The sequence below is a fragment of the Alosa pseudoharengus genome, unplaced genomic scaffold (genome assembly GCF_046254945.1).
Source record: "Alosa pseudoharengus isolate Yale_2024_CS ecotype anadromous, Long Island Sound unplaced genomic scaffold, YU_APseudo_1.1 YU_APseudo_1.1_scf_18, whole genome shotgun sequence".
Classification (NCBI taxonomy): Eukaryota; Metazoa; Chordata; class Actinopteri; order Clupeiformes; family Clupeidae; genus Alosa; species Alosa pseudoharengus.
In genome coordinates, this window is record NW_027468650.1 from 2,629,620 (window position 1) to 2,645,454 (window position 15,835).

Here is a 15,835-nt window from a genome sequence, read left to right on the forward strand (position 1 = left end):
CGGATCGCTAGCTAGTAACTTATGGCATTGATTTAAGTGTTATTTGCCAGGTTAGGTATTCATATTTTACCATGTTCATTACCGCTGTCTGGATACTTGCTTTTCAAAGCTAGAGACACCACAAGTTTTCTTCGGGATTGTGGCATGTTTCTCTGTTTAATGATTGCAGCTATATGTTGTTGGCTTGTTGGTGGTCTGTGATAACGAATGCCCGTGCTCGAAGCTATTGATTCGTAGGCAGACGGTAGATTCGGATGGGGCTACAAAGGCAGACCATATACCGCGTCAAAGCTGGGTAAACAAAGGCGGAACGTAGTAGCTTCACTAACTGTTTGGTAGGTATTCGCTTGGATGTTGTAGTTAATGCAAATTTTACATAATCAATGCACTACTGCACTAACCACACCAGCGGAAAAGAAAACTTTAGTGCTAGCTGCCAGCGTTGGTAGCTAGCTATAGTCCCGCCCTCGCCTGCTGCTAGATGCAACAGTTGAGCTTTAATTTTATGCACAGATAGGGTACGTTTGCACAGATAGGGTATGTTTGTGAAGTTTGAACACGTCTCACCTTGTCCTCTATCATCCTGGTGATGTTCTCCTCTGCTACCCCCCTCTCTCTTTTAAAGCTTCATAAAACTCCATTTTACACTATTGTAAACTATCACTTCTTCACACTATCGTCTTCTTAACTTTACTATCTTCATCAAGCAAAGGGGTGTGACATTTTTTTGTTCGTTTTCCTGTGATCACGAATTAATTGTGTTTTCCCGAGATCACAATTTAATTATTTTGATATCTCGAGATAACAAGGTGAAAAAAATAATATGACGTGGCCTCTCTCGGCTTCCGTACTATAATGATGAAGAGTTAATATCATTATTGATTTGATGATATAATATTAATTCAATTAATGCTATCAGATCTATGTAACTATGAGAAGCCTATCGGGAAATGTTTATATTATATTATGATTATATATACTATATTATATTATGATAAATGACCCCTTTGCCCATTTCTGTTTTTTATTTACTTTTTTATTTTATAGGGTCCCCGTTCAAAAGAATGTTCCCAGACAGCAGCATCGCCAGCCATTTTCAGTGTGGTGAGATGAGCATTATACTTGACTGTTTTTGGTGTAGCACCATACTGTAAGCCCCTGTTGCTGGACAGAATTAAAACACTGAAAAATGAATATGTTCTGCTTTGATGAAAGTTTGAACCATAAGACACAAAAAAGCAAATGGACAGATTTTGGGACAGTGGGGTTGTGGCTACACACTATTTGACATCAGAATTCATGGGCCACTGTACAGCAGAGTACAAGGTGGAGGTCTTTCACAAGTCAACAGAAGGTTTGAGTTATAAGGATCTTGTCCAGCTTTCAATGGATGGACCCATTCCACAACCTGGTACAAAGTGAACTTGAGCGAGATGTGAATATTGTGCTATTGAATGTGGGAAGCTGTGGGCTGCATATTTTTCCACAGATATTTCTAATGTTATTTCATCACTTCTGGGGCGTTCAAACACATCAAATCTGATGTGATGGCTAATACAAACTATGTGTCAAAGTTGATGTCAATAGATGTTTCAGACAAAAATAACCTGGCAAATGCAAGCAAAGCTGATGTTGGTTTTTCTGCTGAGAAAATATTGAAAGATCTTGTGTCAACAAAGAGAATCAGTGAGAAGGTGAAGTTAGAGTTCAGGATGGACTGCAGAAAGTCTACAGATCCTTGTAGGGAAATTAAGAGAAGTCTCCCCTAAAGTACACTATTGTGTGCAACATGGATAGCCAGATCCCAGGAAGATAGCAGAAAGAAAAAACAGACTTGTGCATAAACAAATGGAAAAGAATTCTCAAACTGCTGTCCGAGACCAAACAAGTTAATGAAAATGACTGTGACGATCTTTTTAAACAGGACAGCTTGTTTATTAATGAATCTATAGCAAAGAGAAAGGCAGATTTCACACACTCCAATCCTGCCATAGATCAGGTAGATGACCTTTTCTATGAAATGATTGCAGGAGAATCCATGGAGCAATCTGCAGATGAATTAGCATTAAAGGCAGAACGTTTAGGGAACCTAATGTTCATCGCAAAAGTCACATAGTCTAAGACAGTCTGCAAAAAGTAAATGTGAAGAGATAAAAAGACTGAATGAGAAACTTAATAAGAAACAGAAAATAATCCAGAGCATTTAACTTCAAAACACATAGACACCATACATTTCTGTTGAGACAGTACAGAAAAAGTCCTTGTAATGTGTAAAGACTGGCAAACAAATGAACTAGGTATGTTATGTATGTAAATGCTATATGTTATGTATGGATGTATGTCTCAAAAAACATACACTGTAGACACCACACATTTCTGTTGAAATGGTACAAAAAAAGGTTGAAGTCATTGTAATGTGTAATAGCTAGCAAACAATTGAACATGGTATGTTACAAATGGTTTGTTCCTTGACGGACACAAATGTAAAGGTTTTGTGTGTGTTTGTTTCTTCACTGAAGTTTATATCATTTTGTATTGAAGGTGATATGAGATTGGTTTTAATCCAATAAAAATATATATTTTGCACAATGTTTGTAGGTTCATTTTATTGATATTGTTTTAAGGCTTAGTCACATGAAATAAATATGCTTACATTTTGCACAGAAAACATCTGTGAACCGAGACTGGAGTTTACATATTGACTGGTTTAAAATACCTTGCTTTTTTTTTAGTAAATATTTTGGGCTTCTTGCCTTATTTGAATAGGGCAGTGAGGTGTGACCAGAAGTAAGTGAGAGAGAGATGGGGTGAGATCGTGAAATGACCGCAGGTTGGATTCGAGCCTGGATCCCCGTAGGCACTTGGACCTGTGCATGGTATGATCACTGTAGCCTGTTGCGTCACAGCATCCCCGATTCATAATATTTTAGGTCATGGAAATTCAGGTTTTACGTCAGGGAAAAGTCATGGAATTTTACATTTCACTTTGAGTGGGAACCCTGTACACTTGTGTTAATTCCATTAACGAAAAGTATGACGAAACATTTCTGACACTTCATTAAAAACCTAGCATTGCATTCAAATTGGCAGGAAAGCTCAAAACTAACACATACACTATGTCTGGTGTACTGTACTTCTGCACTTACAATACCTAATTTGAGTGCATAAGTGCATTCACACTGAAAATAACGACACAAAGTGCACTTTTACAACAACAACAACAACACATTACATTTATATAGCGCTTTTTTCTTGAGACTCAAAGCGTCACATGGATGGGGGGACCTCACTAGTAACCACCACCAATGTGTAGCACCCACCTGGGTGATGCACGGCAGCCATTATGCGCCAGAACGCTCACCACACACCAGCTTGAGGTGGAGAGTGAGTGAGTGAATGAGCCAATTACAGTGGGGGCCAGATTGAATGAGCCAGGTTGGGAATTTAGCCAGGACACCGGGGAACCCCCTACTCTTTGCGATAAGTACTTTTAGTCCCGGGATGGTGGGCGATCAGACAGGACACGTTTTGCTGCTTGTAAAATGTGAGGTGCACTATGTTTTCATAAAAACGCCAATGATGACGGCACAAGTTCAATTTTTTTTTCAATTCGAGGCGCTCAGGGCATCGCCACAAAAACACGAAGGCGCAACAGGCGCACAACCCGCGAGGGGCTCTGGGCGCATAAGCAGCGTGCAAAACGCTTACTGCCAATACAAAAGAACATAAAAAAGCACACCTCACTGCAAAAACCGCATCCTGTCTGATCGCCCGCTAACGGTCAAAAAGTTGAGTGTGGAATGGTAGACTCTTTACGCCATCTTGGCCACATAGTGGAAGAGGATGGGGCATTCTCGTGATAATCATGATACTTGTGGTTGAGGAAGCTGGAGCAGTAGCAATGGAAAACACACTTTACAGATGTACAAGCAAGTTATAACATAAGCTGTTGATGTTTTGATACAGTACGACCATGTGAGTCGGATGGAGGACACCAATGCAGAGTTGATTTGAGACGACACTATTTTGTTAACATTTACGCACTGTGGGGCAAATTCTCCCATGTGCGTTGCCGTTTCAAGGAATTTGGGGGCCCCAAGCAAAATGGACATGGAGGCCCCCCCACCCCCCCCACTGCATGCAAAGCCTACAGGAACCACAGCATAGCCATACAGTTTAAGTTCACCCACACGTTATATAAATAAAAAATGTTGACAGTGCAAATACTGCTGTTGCATATATATACCGTGCATTAGTTTTGAATATTTTGAACATTTGCAAAAACACCACCGTACCACCAAATCCAATATAAATGTAAAAAAGTGCACAATAACTAAATCCAACATACTTAAACACACACACACACACATACATACACACACTCACATTAACATTTTTCAGTTCTCACAAAGTGAGAAAATAAAACACTGCCATCTTATGCAGAAAAAGGATGCATTGTTCAAACTATAAAGAGTGCAGGTTGTATAGCAATTTAAAAATCCAACATAAATACAAGAACACACACACACACACACACATAAGATTAACCTTTCAGGCCATCTTCATCAGTGGAGGTATCCTTAGGAAGAGCCTGAGGGCTGAGAAATTTAAGTAAAGCACCTTGAGGGAGAAAGAAAAGATATGTTAGCATTTCCATATTTTGATATTTAGAAGGGATGCAGCTGCTTTCACAACTACCAATGCTTACTGTAAAACGACCAATTTTTGTGAATGTGCATGGTTGTTTCAAAACCGGAAATCAAATGAACGAAAAAGTAGGCCTACACGAACCCAATTACAGTAACTAGCCTAGGCCTACATGAAAAATTCACTGTTGTTGCATGAAATGTAATTTGTGTTTAGCCTAAATCATCAGTTTCTATCATCTAATATGAAACAATATACTATATAATTCGCTACCGGGCTGTCGGCAGTAGGCCAAAAGCCAAAGCGTATGGGGAGTGACGTAGGCAAAGAAAACATGGCTAAGTTGGATGTGGGCAGGGCTTGATGTCAAGCCTCGCCTTCCCGCAGGCTGCAGCGAGCTGTACTTGAAAAATTTAGTCACTTGCATTTGTCGTCACCAGAGCACCACCCACATACATCTCATTAACAATGCAGCTCATTTGCATGTTGTGAACTTGAAAATGAAAATGAAAATCAAGAAATGGAAAATAAATCGCAAGCAGGTGTCAGTTTTCATTTTATTTATCATTTTGGCATACATTGTGCGCATTGTCAGGAAAAGGCAAAGTCAAAGTGAAGTTTGCATTTTCATTTTCCAACTAACATTTTCATTTTCATTTTTGGCAGTAATATACTAGGATCATAATGAAAATGAAATGACAAATAGACGTTTTCAATTTATTTTTATTTTTGTCACAAATGTATCGTGTTTATCAGGAAAATTAAAAGCCAAATGTATATATTTCATTTTATTTTTAAATTTCGCAGGATAATTGCACTGACACTTTGAAAATTAAATGGCAAAACAAGTTTTTCATTTTAATTTCACTGTTTTCATTTTAATTTTATTAATGGGAGGAAAAAAAGCATATTCAGAGTGTCTATTACACAGCTGAGCTATTCACACCCTGTTACGTAACAACAAAAAAACATGTTGCTTGTTTTTTTTTTTTTATTATTATTACATTGTGTGATCAATATGCCAGAATAAATGCACAGGGGTGCAAATAGCATACACTGATATTTGTACCAGACGGGGTATTAATAGAACACATTGCTGTGTGCACCGGGGTACGAATAGCATTGATATTTGTACCAGATGGGGTACTAATACGACACATTGCTGTGTGCACCGGGGTACGAATAGCATACATTGATATTTGTACCAGACAGGGTACTAATAGGACACATTGCTGTGTGCACGAATAGAATTCACTTCTTATTGCACCAGGGTACGAATAGCATACACTCGTACCAGGGGTGCAAATAGCCTTACCCTATAAATATTGGTTGAACTCCCCAAAAGACTTTAAAGTGTAGATCATGGAGATTTTCGCGGAAAATGAGTCAGCGTACGCCTCACGGCCGTGATAAAGGCTCTATGGGCCGGCCCGCACCGCGCACATTCCTTGGCCGGCCGACCGGGAAATCTCCCGATCGTCCCGATTGCCACTCCGCCCCTGCCTGATATATTTGCGTAAATAAAAGGCCTTAAATTGGAAGTATTTTGGCTTTGATTCTCTTTTGACGCTTCAAGGTTTGTTCAGGGCCGAGGTCAGGGATCTTGGGCTTAAAAAGGTTGGTGACCACTGCAGTACCACGACCGTGATCCGAAACATATCATGTGTAGTACGGTTGTAAAGCTCTGTTTTTCAAAATATGGACACTTCCTTTGTATCGGCAACCAATCACGAAAGTTAAAAGGCGAGTCTAGGCTGAGAACGGAATCTCATTGGCTGTGTTTCAAGGGTGTGAGAACGAAATCTCAACTTCTGAAGCACTTACAGTACATACACCAAACTTTCTAGTCTTATGCCTAACTATATTTAGAAGATTTTTTACAGAGGCGTTTGTTGATATATTATTCCTAGGCTGATTTATATAAAATGTTATGCCTAAAAACATGGCAAAAATCGTTTTTTATTGCTATTGACAGAATATTCTGATTTACAGGGTAACAAAAGTAGATATCCATAAATCCCTCTGTATTGTTTCCCTATCTAATACGTAAACACAATAAAAACATAATTTTGAACCTGGCTTTATCCAATGCTCAGATTTCGTGTTTTAAACGAATGCAAATTAGTGCATATTTAATTAGATAATGAGTAATTTGTATATAATATTACATTGTAAACATTAAATTGCATGTAATAAATGTTTTTCTCATATTAATGTAAGTAATCAACTGGGGAAGCTTCATAGTGATATCTGCTATTTTTTAGTCATGGGTTAGTTGTGATTGGTTCTCTCAAGGATCCCCCCCCCACAGACTGAAGAGTTTCCTCCCAGTTTTGAACATATAAGAGCTCTGTTTCTACTTCACCCAAAGAGTGTTGTCTTCTGTATTATAGGTACGTATTATATTTACTGTTATTTGAAGTGTATTTTCTATATTTTAATTTTTCTAGAAATTGTTTGACTGATACTATTTGAGAAGAGGGACAGGGTTGTTGTAGAATGTTACAAACTATTTTGCTGAGTGCATCAAAGTTCTCACATTTCTGTCAAACTGCAATTTTGCAGAGTACCATGGACAACATATCTTCAGCAACAACTTTCATACTCAAGACATATGAAAAAATGGAACATCAGAATAATTTATACTTAACTGTTTTTCTTCTACCATACATTTTAACCATTGCTATGAATACACTTGTAATCGTTGTTATTTACAAAGAACGAGCCCTACATGAACCTATGTACATTTTCATTTGCAATTTATCATGTAATGGAATATACGGAAGCACAACTTTGTTGCCACATATGATGACTAAGCTTGCTACAAAGTCATATACAATCTCTTTGGTCAACTGTTTTATTCAGATATTTTGTTTACACACTTGGGGTATTGTTGAACTGACAACGCTGGCTATAATGGGATATGACCGGTACATTGCCATATGCACCCCATTACACTATCATGACAAAATGTCTCCAAGGAAGGTCAAAATTCTTATTGCATTCAGTTGGATCTTTCCTTTGTGTACTTTTCCACTTTATTTAATACTGACTATCCGGCTGTCTTTTTGCAGTAATATAATTCATAAAACCCACTGTTTAAATTATGATCTAGTTAAGCTTTCCTGCACTAGCACTTTTGTAAATAACATTGTTGGGCTTCTTACAATGGGTGTGTATATGTTCCCTCAGCTCCTTGTGATTTTGTTTTCATATGCTCAAATTCTAAAAATTTGCATACATGCATCCAAGGAGTGTCAAAAGAAAGCCCTTCAAACATGTATACCACATTTGTTGACAGTTATAAACTATTTTTTTGGTGCTTGTTTTGAATTTATCCAAGCTCGCATAAGCGGAACCCAGACACCATTTGGTATAGCAGTATTTTTGTCTCTGTATTTCATAATCTTGCAACCACTATTTGACCCTCTAATGTATGGTTCTGGTGTGCTCAAATTGTACATTGTGCAGTTTTTTCAAAAGAGGAAGTTGTCACCATTACAGTAAGTAAGCGATAAAGTCATGTTTTCCATTTTGTCATTTAAAAATGTTCGTTAAAATATGTAAGTAATATGCATGCAAGGTCCGTGTAACGCTTTGCAGTGCTTTGTTCTATTTGCTCCATCCATCTGATCCAAATAAAAAATGTGTTCAATAATCCAATTTTCAATTTTTTTTAAATGGTCAGCAAATAGATAATTGCTGCTATTTTCTAAATGTGTCATTAGTCATGCAAGATAAAGAAAAGTAAACAAAAGTAAAATTCAGTTAATATTGGATTTTTGCCGGGTTTTTTTTACTGTTTTTGTTGGGCTGAACCACGCGTGGGGGCGGGGGAGGGGGGCTGATACATATTGGCGCGCGGTGTTGGTAATCACATTTTATCAGCGGATTAGATGTAGAGATAGAGGGCTATCAAACACAGTTCAGCTTGTATCAAGGTGCCAAGCGATTGATAATGTCAGCTCGAGATCGGAACCTTATGCAGAGGGAGACGTTGCTGCGTCCTGACACTTATGAGTAGGCCTACGTGCTAGCCTATGTTCTGGGAGGCTTTGAAGACCTATAGCATTACCAATGGACTTGAGCCCTAGCCTACAGGCCAATGTAGGCTATTTGCTGTTGAAATTAATAAATGGATAAACTGATAAATTAGGCTCACTGTTGTGTCTTTGTTTAGCCTAATGAAACCTAGTCTAGCGTAAAGCGTTAAATAAGCAAAAATGTCAAACAGTGCTTCGGGTAGCCTGTATAGCCCGGTATAGCCAAGACTGACGTCGATGGCAAAGCATTCTGCTTTGGGGAATTATTTGGTATGGCATGGCCATGGTATTCAAATATAGGCTAGGGCCTACTGTAGATATGTTCAACATAGGCTGAAAGTTATGTTTAACGTGCCTTCTCCCAAAATGTTTTAGTTATTAATCTCTAAAGTAATGTCAAAATCACAAACAACTTCAGGCGGCGCTCTCTTCCACCCTCTAGCCTGGCCCAGCTAGATGGTGTTCTCCCCCCCGGTGCTCGTGGTTCAGTCCAACCACAAGGGCAAAGAAAATTGACGCATCATTTCAATTTTTAACTTTTGAACAGAGAACCGTAACTGTGCTCAATTGAAAATCAAAATAAGCAACAATAACCCATTTACTGTGCCCAGGGGCGCCTTAATACCACCCGAGGCCCCTGGGCTATAAGTTTTTTAAGGCCCCCCCCCCAACCGCAAATATTAATTATGATTAAATGATACCCGGCCCGCGATCTGACCCGACACATAGCGTGCGCTTTTGGTTAATAGTGTAGCCTATTATTCAGCCTATGTAAAACCTTTACATAAACAGGAACAGAATGCCCTCGAATCACGTCAGCCTACCCATGACATCACTTATCAAAAATGCTAGCCTAGGCTACTGCACGAAAACAAGCGTTGAACTTTATCAACCGTCTCTGACACACCAGTTTAACGCAGTTAGCCTAGGCCTATAACAAGCTGGCTCATGTGACGTGAACATGGCTACCTTATGCATTATCACTACACTACATGGAGACATATCTCACGTTAACAAGGGAGAAAACATAACATAGACTATTATATGTGCGAATGGGTTAGCACAAACTTAGCTGTTGGTGAACGGAGATGCAGATCACTAATTCATGTCTTTGCGCCACAGCCCTAGCTACCACAGCCCATGTTCTGCGTTCACTCCAATGAGACAAGTGAAATACATGTTTTTAAAGCCGTTTAATTTCCAGGCTATTTGCTACGATATTTACCTGCTATGCCTTCTGTTGTCATGGACAGTTACAGGAATCCACGTCATTCGTTTATCGTTGCTTCAATCCTACCCACGTTATCTCCAGAGTTTGTATGATAAGTTTGTCAGTCAGCCTCTCCTCTAGCTCCTCTACACCCGTTGGGATTTATTACGTTTTGTTACATTTTGTTACACTTTAGAATTGGAGTAGACAAAGGGGGCCTCTGCATGGATGTAAGAGCAGTACGATGTGCTCAATTATTTAGGCTAGCTCCAGAGTAGGCTAATGACGCCGCGAATACGGACACGCCGTTTATTATTATTGATTATCATTATTATTATTAGGAGGCCCCTCATTGGTCGAGGCCCCTGGGCTGAAGCCCAGGTAAGCCCCTGCATTAAGGCGCCAGTGTGCCGTCCTAAAGAATGGATAACGGATTTTTAAGCCTATTTTTATATTTTTTCATGTGAGTTCTGCAAATAGAACATAGCACTGCAAAGCGTTACACGGACCATGCAAAAGTGTAATTTTTTGATTTGGCATAATAGGCCATCCAGTCCAACAACATGACACATGTGCAATCCAACATGGACATGGATGTCAGCTAATGTTTAAGACATAACACATTCTTCAAAATTGTGTTTTTCAACTGCTTGATAGTTTTCTCGGGGCGATAGACTATGGTAATATATAGGTAACAGTGTTCATTAATGTAAAATTTTCTGTGCAGCTGTGTAGCTGTCCCAATGTAACAAACCATTTCTATGACACAATCACCGTCAATTCTATTATACATTCATACAGTAAATGCAACCAGGGCACAAAACTATAGCTTTTTGTATTTTGTTGGTGAATCTTGTCTAATTTTTTCACCAAAAAGCCATTGAAACATATTTTTATTATTCTAAAAGCATGCACATACATAATGAAAAACAAAAACAGAATCAATAGGGGCTTTATCAGACTTTTACCTTTCTGACCAATCTTTTTGCTGAGTACTTTTGCCTAGCCTGTTTTTTTCACACTTTCATAGGCTCAGATACTTTCAGAATACCTCATGATATTTTGTGGTTCATCTTTGCTTTAAGCCTTGATAAAGTTTTCCTTCCTTTGTTACCAGTGAAGAGAAAGTCACACTACTAACCCAAACCATACCACCATTTATAAATAATTAAGTTTCCAATTTGCTCTATGCCAGTGATATATCAAATCTATCCAAAACTGCTACTTGATTATCTAGTTTTTAGACTGTGATATCTAGATCTAGATAAGTCTTTTATCTGACAATATAATATGTAATGTGTAATTATCTATAACAATAAAGGCTAAAGTCCTAAAGTAATCTGTAATTTAATACCCCTGCTTGGAGTCTCCTCTTACCTTCTCAGAAATTACCAAGTCACATGAGTCAAGTCAAGTTTATTTATAGTTTGTTTCATACACATGGGTCATTCAATGTGTTTTACATAAACAAAAGCAAACAGTAATAGCAAATAAAAGCATAGAAGCGCAATAGTCAAAGAATAGTTTAAAAAGTAAATAATAAAAAAGAAAACATAATATAAAAGCATAAAAGGGCAATAGTTAAAAATGTTTTAAAAATAAATAATTGATAGATGTAAAGAGTGCAAAACAACAAATTACTGAAACATCGCCATTAAGCGTGAAACATCGCCATTAAGCGTGAAACATCGCCATTAAGTGAGTGCGTCTGGTATGTTTACTATTGTCACTTCCGGTCTTCTCGTGCACTGATTCACTAGTCAAGGGCTGGCACTCCACCAAAATCCATCTGGGCTAACCCATGTAGGGCCACCATGGAAACCAAGCTAGGCAAAACTAGATGTACCGCAGAGCGGTACAAAATATGACCGCCGCCCAGTCCAGCACATTTTTTCCACAAAAATAAGTCACGTTTGTCAAGATGTTGTCAAATTGTGTTAATTTCCTACTTTGTTCCTTTTTTTGTGTGTTTGTTATTGAGTGTGTGTGCAGAGTGTGTGGTTGTTTTTGTGTATGTGTGCTTCTGTGTGTGTTTATTGAGTGTGTGCCTGCATGTAAGTTAGTTTTTTTGTGTGTGTGTTTGTGTGTGTGTGTTTGTATGTGTGGGTGCATGTGTGTGAGGGTGTGTGTGTGTGTTTCTGCATGTCGTGTGTGTGCAAGTATGTGTGTGTGTGTTATATATATATATATATATATATATATATATATATATATATATATATATATATATATATATATATATATAACAGGAGTAAATAGGGGTAGGGTATGGGGTGAGAAGGGTTAATGTAACAACATATTACAGTTATAGCACTTTTCTTGACACTCAAAGTACTTCACAGGAGAGGCGGAATCTCACTAAGCACCACCAATGTGTAGCACCCATCTGAGTGATGCACAACAGCCATTATGTGCCAGAATGTTCACCACACCAGGTTCAGGCGGAGAGAGAATGAGTGAATGAACCAATTACACACTGGGAGGATGATTACAAGGCCAAATTGAATGAACCAGGAGGGTATTCCATCAACCTCGCTAAAGGCCAAACCTCACTTATTTCGATGTCTCGCTAATTTTAGTGATAGTTCAGTTCCGTTAGTGAGGTTAACGTGAATCCCAGCTTGGTAACTATGGGAATTTATGCCACAGAACTAACCTGGTCCGTAGCAGGTTAACTTTCAAGCTAAATTAACCTGTGTTGCAAAAAAAACCCAATCATTCGGAAAACGAGTCAAAAAAGATGGTTCTGGGGGGTGCTGTGGCACAACAGGCTACAGTGCTCATACCATATACGGGTCCAAGTGCCCACGGGGACCCAGGTTCGAATCCGACCTGCGGTCATATCCCGGTCCCACCCCATCTCTCTCTCCTGCGGTCATATCCTGGTCCCACCCCATCTCTCTCTCCTGCGGTCATATCCCGGTCCCACCCCATCTCTCTCTCCTGCGGTCATATCCTGGTCCCACCCCATCTCTCTCTCCTGCGGTCATATCCCGGTCCCACCCCATCTCTCTCTCCTGCGGTCATATCCTGGTCCCACCCCATCTCTCTCTCCTGCGGTCATATCCCGGTCCCACCCCATCTCTCTCTCCTGCGGTCATATCCCGGTCCCACCCCATCTCTCTCTCTCCTGCGGTCATATCCCGGTCCCACCCCATCTCTCTCTCCTGCGGTCATATCCCGGTCCCACCCCATCTCTCTCTCCTGTGGTCATGTCCTGGTCCCACTCCATCTCTCTCTCCCACTTACTTCCTGTCTCACTCTTCACTGTCCTATACAAATAAAGGCAAAAAGCCCAACAAAAATAAGACTGTTCAGTGACAATAATGCTTTGCCAGTGGGCTATATTATATCTGATGCAAGCCAAAGGATAATTCTGTAGCCTGTAGGCAGGCCCGTCGCAAGAGGGGGGCGAGGCCCTGTGCGAACTTGACGGGTGCGAGGCCCTTTTAACTATACGTGCATGGAATCATGCAATAGCCTACTTTACACGTAACTTAGGCTACTGTCGGTGTAAATTTAGTAGTAGGATAATACATTGACATGTCTTTACGATGGGGAATGATATATAACATTATAGCAGGCACAAATCGTTGGCCATAATAAGCCGTTTATTATCCGCCTAGCAGTGTTGTGCGTGAACGAGTTCAAAAGAACGCGTTCATTGAACACGCTAATTTTTTCGTGAACGTTGAACTGAACGCAACACATTTCTTAATAAAGAATTAGTTCACATTATGTGTCATGAACGGCAGACATCACTGTAAATGAACGTTGGAATTTGTTTTCCATTGAAAACTGAGTGGCATCTGTTTTCTCTTTTGAAACGCAACGAGAGAAAGTCCCTCCCTCCTGTATTCTCGCTGGTGCCGCTTAAATCATCACCAGACAGAAATGGTTTTGACATTGTGTGCGCAATGCATTGCGGGCAACGTAGTCTCCGGCTGAGAATAGTTGAATAGCATACTGGCTTCCGCACAACGTTACCCAGCAGAGCGGGGTAGGCATAGCAACGCCGCGTAGCAGGCAACGACGAGAGCGGAGGGCTGGAGGAGCGAGAGAGAGAGAGACAGACCAATGACGAGAGTGAGAGAAAGCGCTGCAATTAAAAAAAATAAAATAAATGGCTAGTGGAAGTGATGGTCTACCTCAGGGATTCCCAAACTGTGGTACGCGTACCCCCGGTGGTACGCGAGCTGCTTCTAGGGGGTACGCGAGATGAAAAGGGCTATGGCGGACAGGTAGCCTATAAAATTTAAATCTTTTGTAATTAATTCATGAATAAATACATAATTTCGAATCAGGTCATAATGATATGAAAACGTGAAATTAAAGGATATCATTTATAAACTCTGTATATGTTCATCAAAAAAAGGGCAGCTTATTAAACATGACGCCTGGAATAGCTAATAGAATGAGTTACTTTTGAATGTGTTGGATGGTCCGTGGGGGGAAAGTTTCGCGGATATAACAGGTTTTTGAAAACAACAAAAACAGAAAGGAGGGAAGGAGCAAAGCTAGGAGTTATTTCAGATGGGCAAGAAAGGTAACATTAAGCTAGGCTTTACATTTAACAAACTAAAGGTAGCCTAAGTTTAGTCTTTCTAGGCTGTATAGTGTTGTACAAACGAATACATCCTTGTCATGCGTTGTTGTAGGCCTATTATAAGATAAGATATTGTATGTGGATGTAGTTAGGCTACTATGCAGGCTAATTTTCATAACTTTTTAACTGACCAAATGCACGCACCTAAAACCGGGAAACGGACAAATATTGTCAATATTGTTGAACTAGTTCAGAATTAAAATTGTGAACTTTGAACGTGAACTGTTCACTTTGAGCATGTATTAACTGAACTTGAACTAGTTCAGAAAAGCTGTGAACTGGCACAACACTGCCGCCTAGTTGCTAGTGCTAGGTTGTTACAGCCTGTTATGAGAAGCATGGTTCAACTTTAGTAGGCTATGCACAGTGATTTAATTTACAATGGCACATATTGCATAAATACTTTTTTGATTCTCACATTGGATATCCTCCTCCCTTTCGATGCTTTCCTCCAGTTGTAACGATCGAGTTGTTGTTAAATCGCTACTGCCCTCATTGGTGCTAACAACATTAACATTAACATTAACATGTAGCACCACTGTCACTATCCCTGTGTGCCTGCTGCTGCTCGGCCACATCTCTAGATGAATTACGGTATTCCATTAAACTATTTGAATATCAATTACGGTATTCACAAACCGATCCAGAGAACCATGCAGTGTCTTGTTGAACTCCTCTTTCTGTTTTAGTTTCTTTTTTTTCTCAGCACCAGACTGAAATTTACGAAAGCAGTCGCGCGGACGTGCTGGCAACATTTCCCCTTCGTTCTGGCTCGCCTTCCCGGCCGCTACAAGCCTGGCCGGCCGGCGGCCGCTACAAGCCTAGCCTACGTAACGACGTCATGAAATAAAATTAAAAGATATTCATTTTTATTTACTTTGTTTTTAAATCTTAAACAATGTCTATGCAGATTTAAATGAAATACAGTTCTTTATTTTAGAGACATTTTGTATAAAGAGCAGCAATAAAGATTTAGAGATAAATCTGCAACATCATTGGCCAGGTGCGAGGCCCATCAGAGCGCGAGGCCCTGGGCGACCGCCCAATTCGCCCACCCCTTCCGACGGGCCTGCCTGTAGTAGGCCACAGAATATAGGTCAAAAGTTGAATGAACGAGTACTTACGTTCTTTTGAATTCTTAAAGGTTGGGTCGTTGTTGCCCACAACACACTAGCTTTCTGCTAATAAATGACGTCATTGACACATTTGAAAGGCTTTTTAGAACAAATAAGTGACTCAAAAAATATAATACTCAGCTGTGTGTATTTTCTCTGCCCCCTCTTTTGAATGCAACATTCAAATTTCTGTTCAAAAAATTATATCCCAAGA

At 39.7% G+C, this 15,835-nt stretch overlaps 1 protein-coding gene across 1 annotated transcript; it reads left to right on the top strand.

Moving 5' to 3' along the window:
* Nucleotides 1-7,218: 7,218 nt before the first annotated feature.
* LOC143131815 (olfactory receptor 6B1-like) lies at nucleotides 7,219-9,206 on the top strand. Its single transcript, XM_076291403.1, has 3 exons — nucleotides 7,219-7,442; nucleotides 7,656-7,800; nucleotides 9,180-9,206. The coding sequence occupies exons 1-3, from the start codon at nucleotides 7,219-7,221 to the stop codon at nucleotides 9,204-9,206; spliced, it is 396 nt and encodes a 131-aa protein (XP_076147518.1).
* The last annotated feature ends 6,629 nt before the right edge of the window (nucleotides 9,207-15,835 follow it).

What these genes read in the sequence shown, in the direction of transcription:
- LOC143131815 (XM_076291403.1), top strand. Translation starts at nt 7,219, where the DNA reads ATGGACAACATATCTTCAGCAACAACTTTCATACTCAAGACATATGAA. An exon ending in ATATACGGAAGCACAACTTT is followed by an intron (nt 7,443 to 7,655) that starts GTTGCCACATAT and finishes TATTGCATTCAG; the next exon opens with TTGGATCTTTCCTTTGTGTA. An exon ending in GCACTTTTGTAAATAACATT is followed by an intron (nt 7,801 to 9,179) that starts GTTGGGCTTCTT and finishes CTCGTGGTTCAG; the next exon opens with TCCAACCACAAGGGCAAAGA.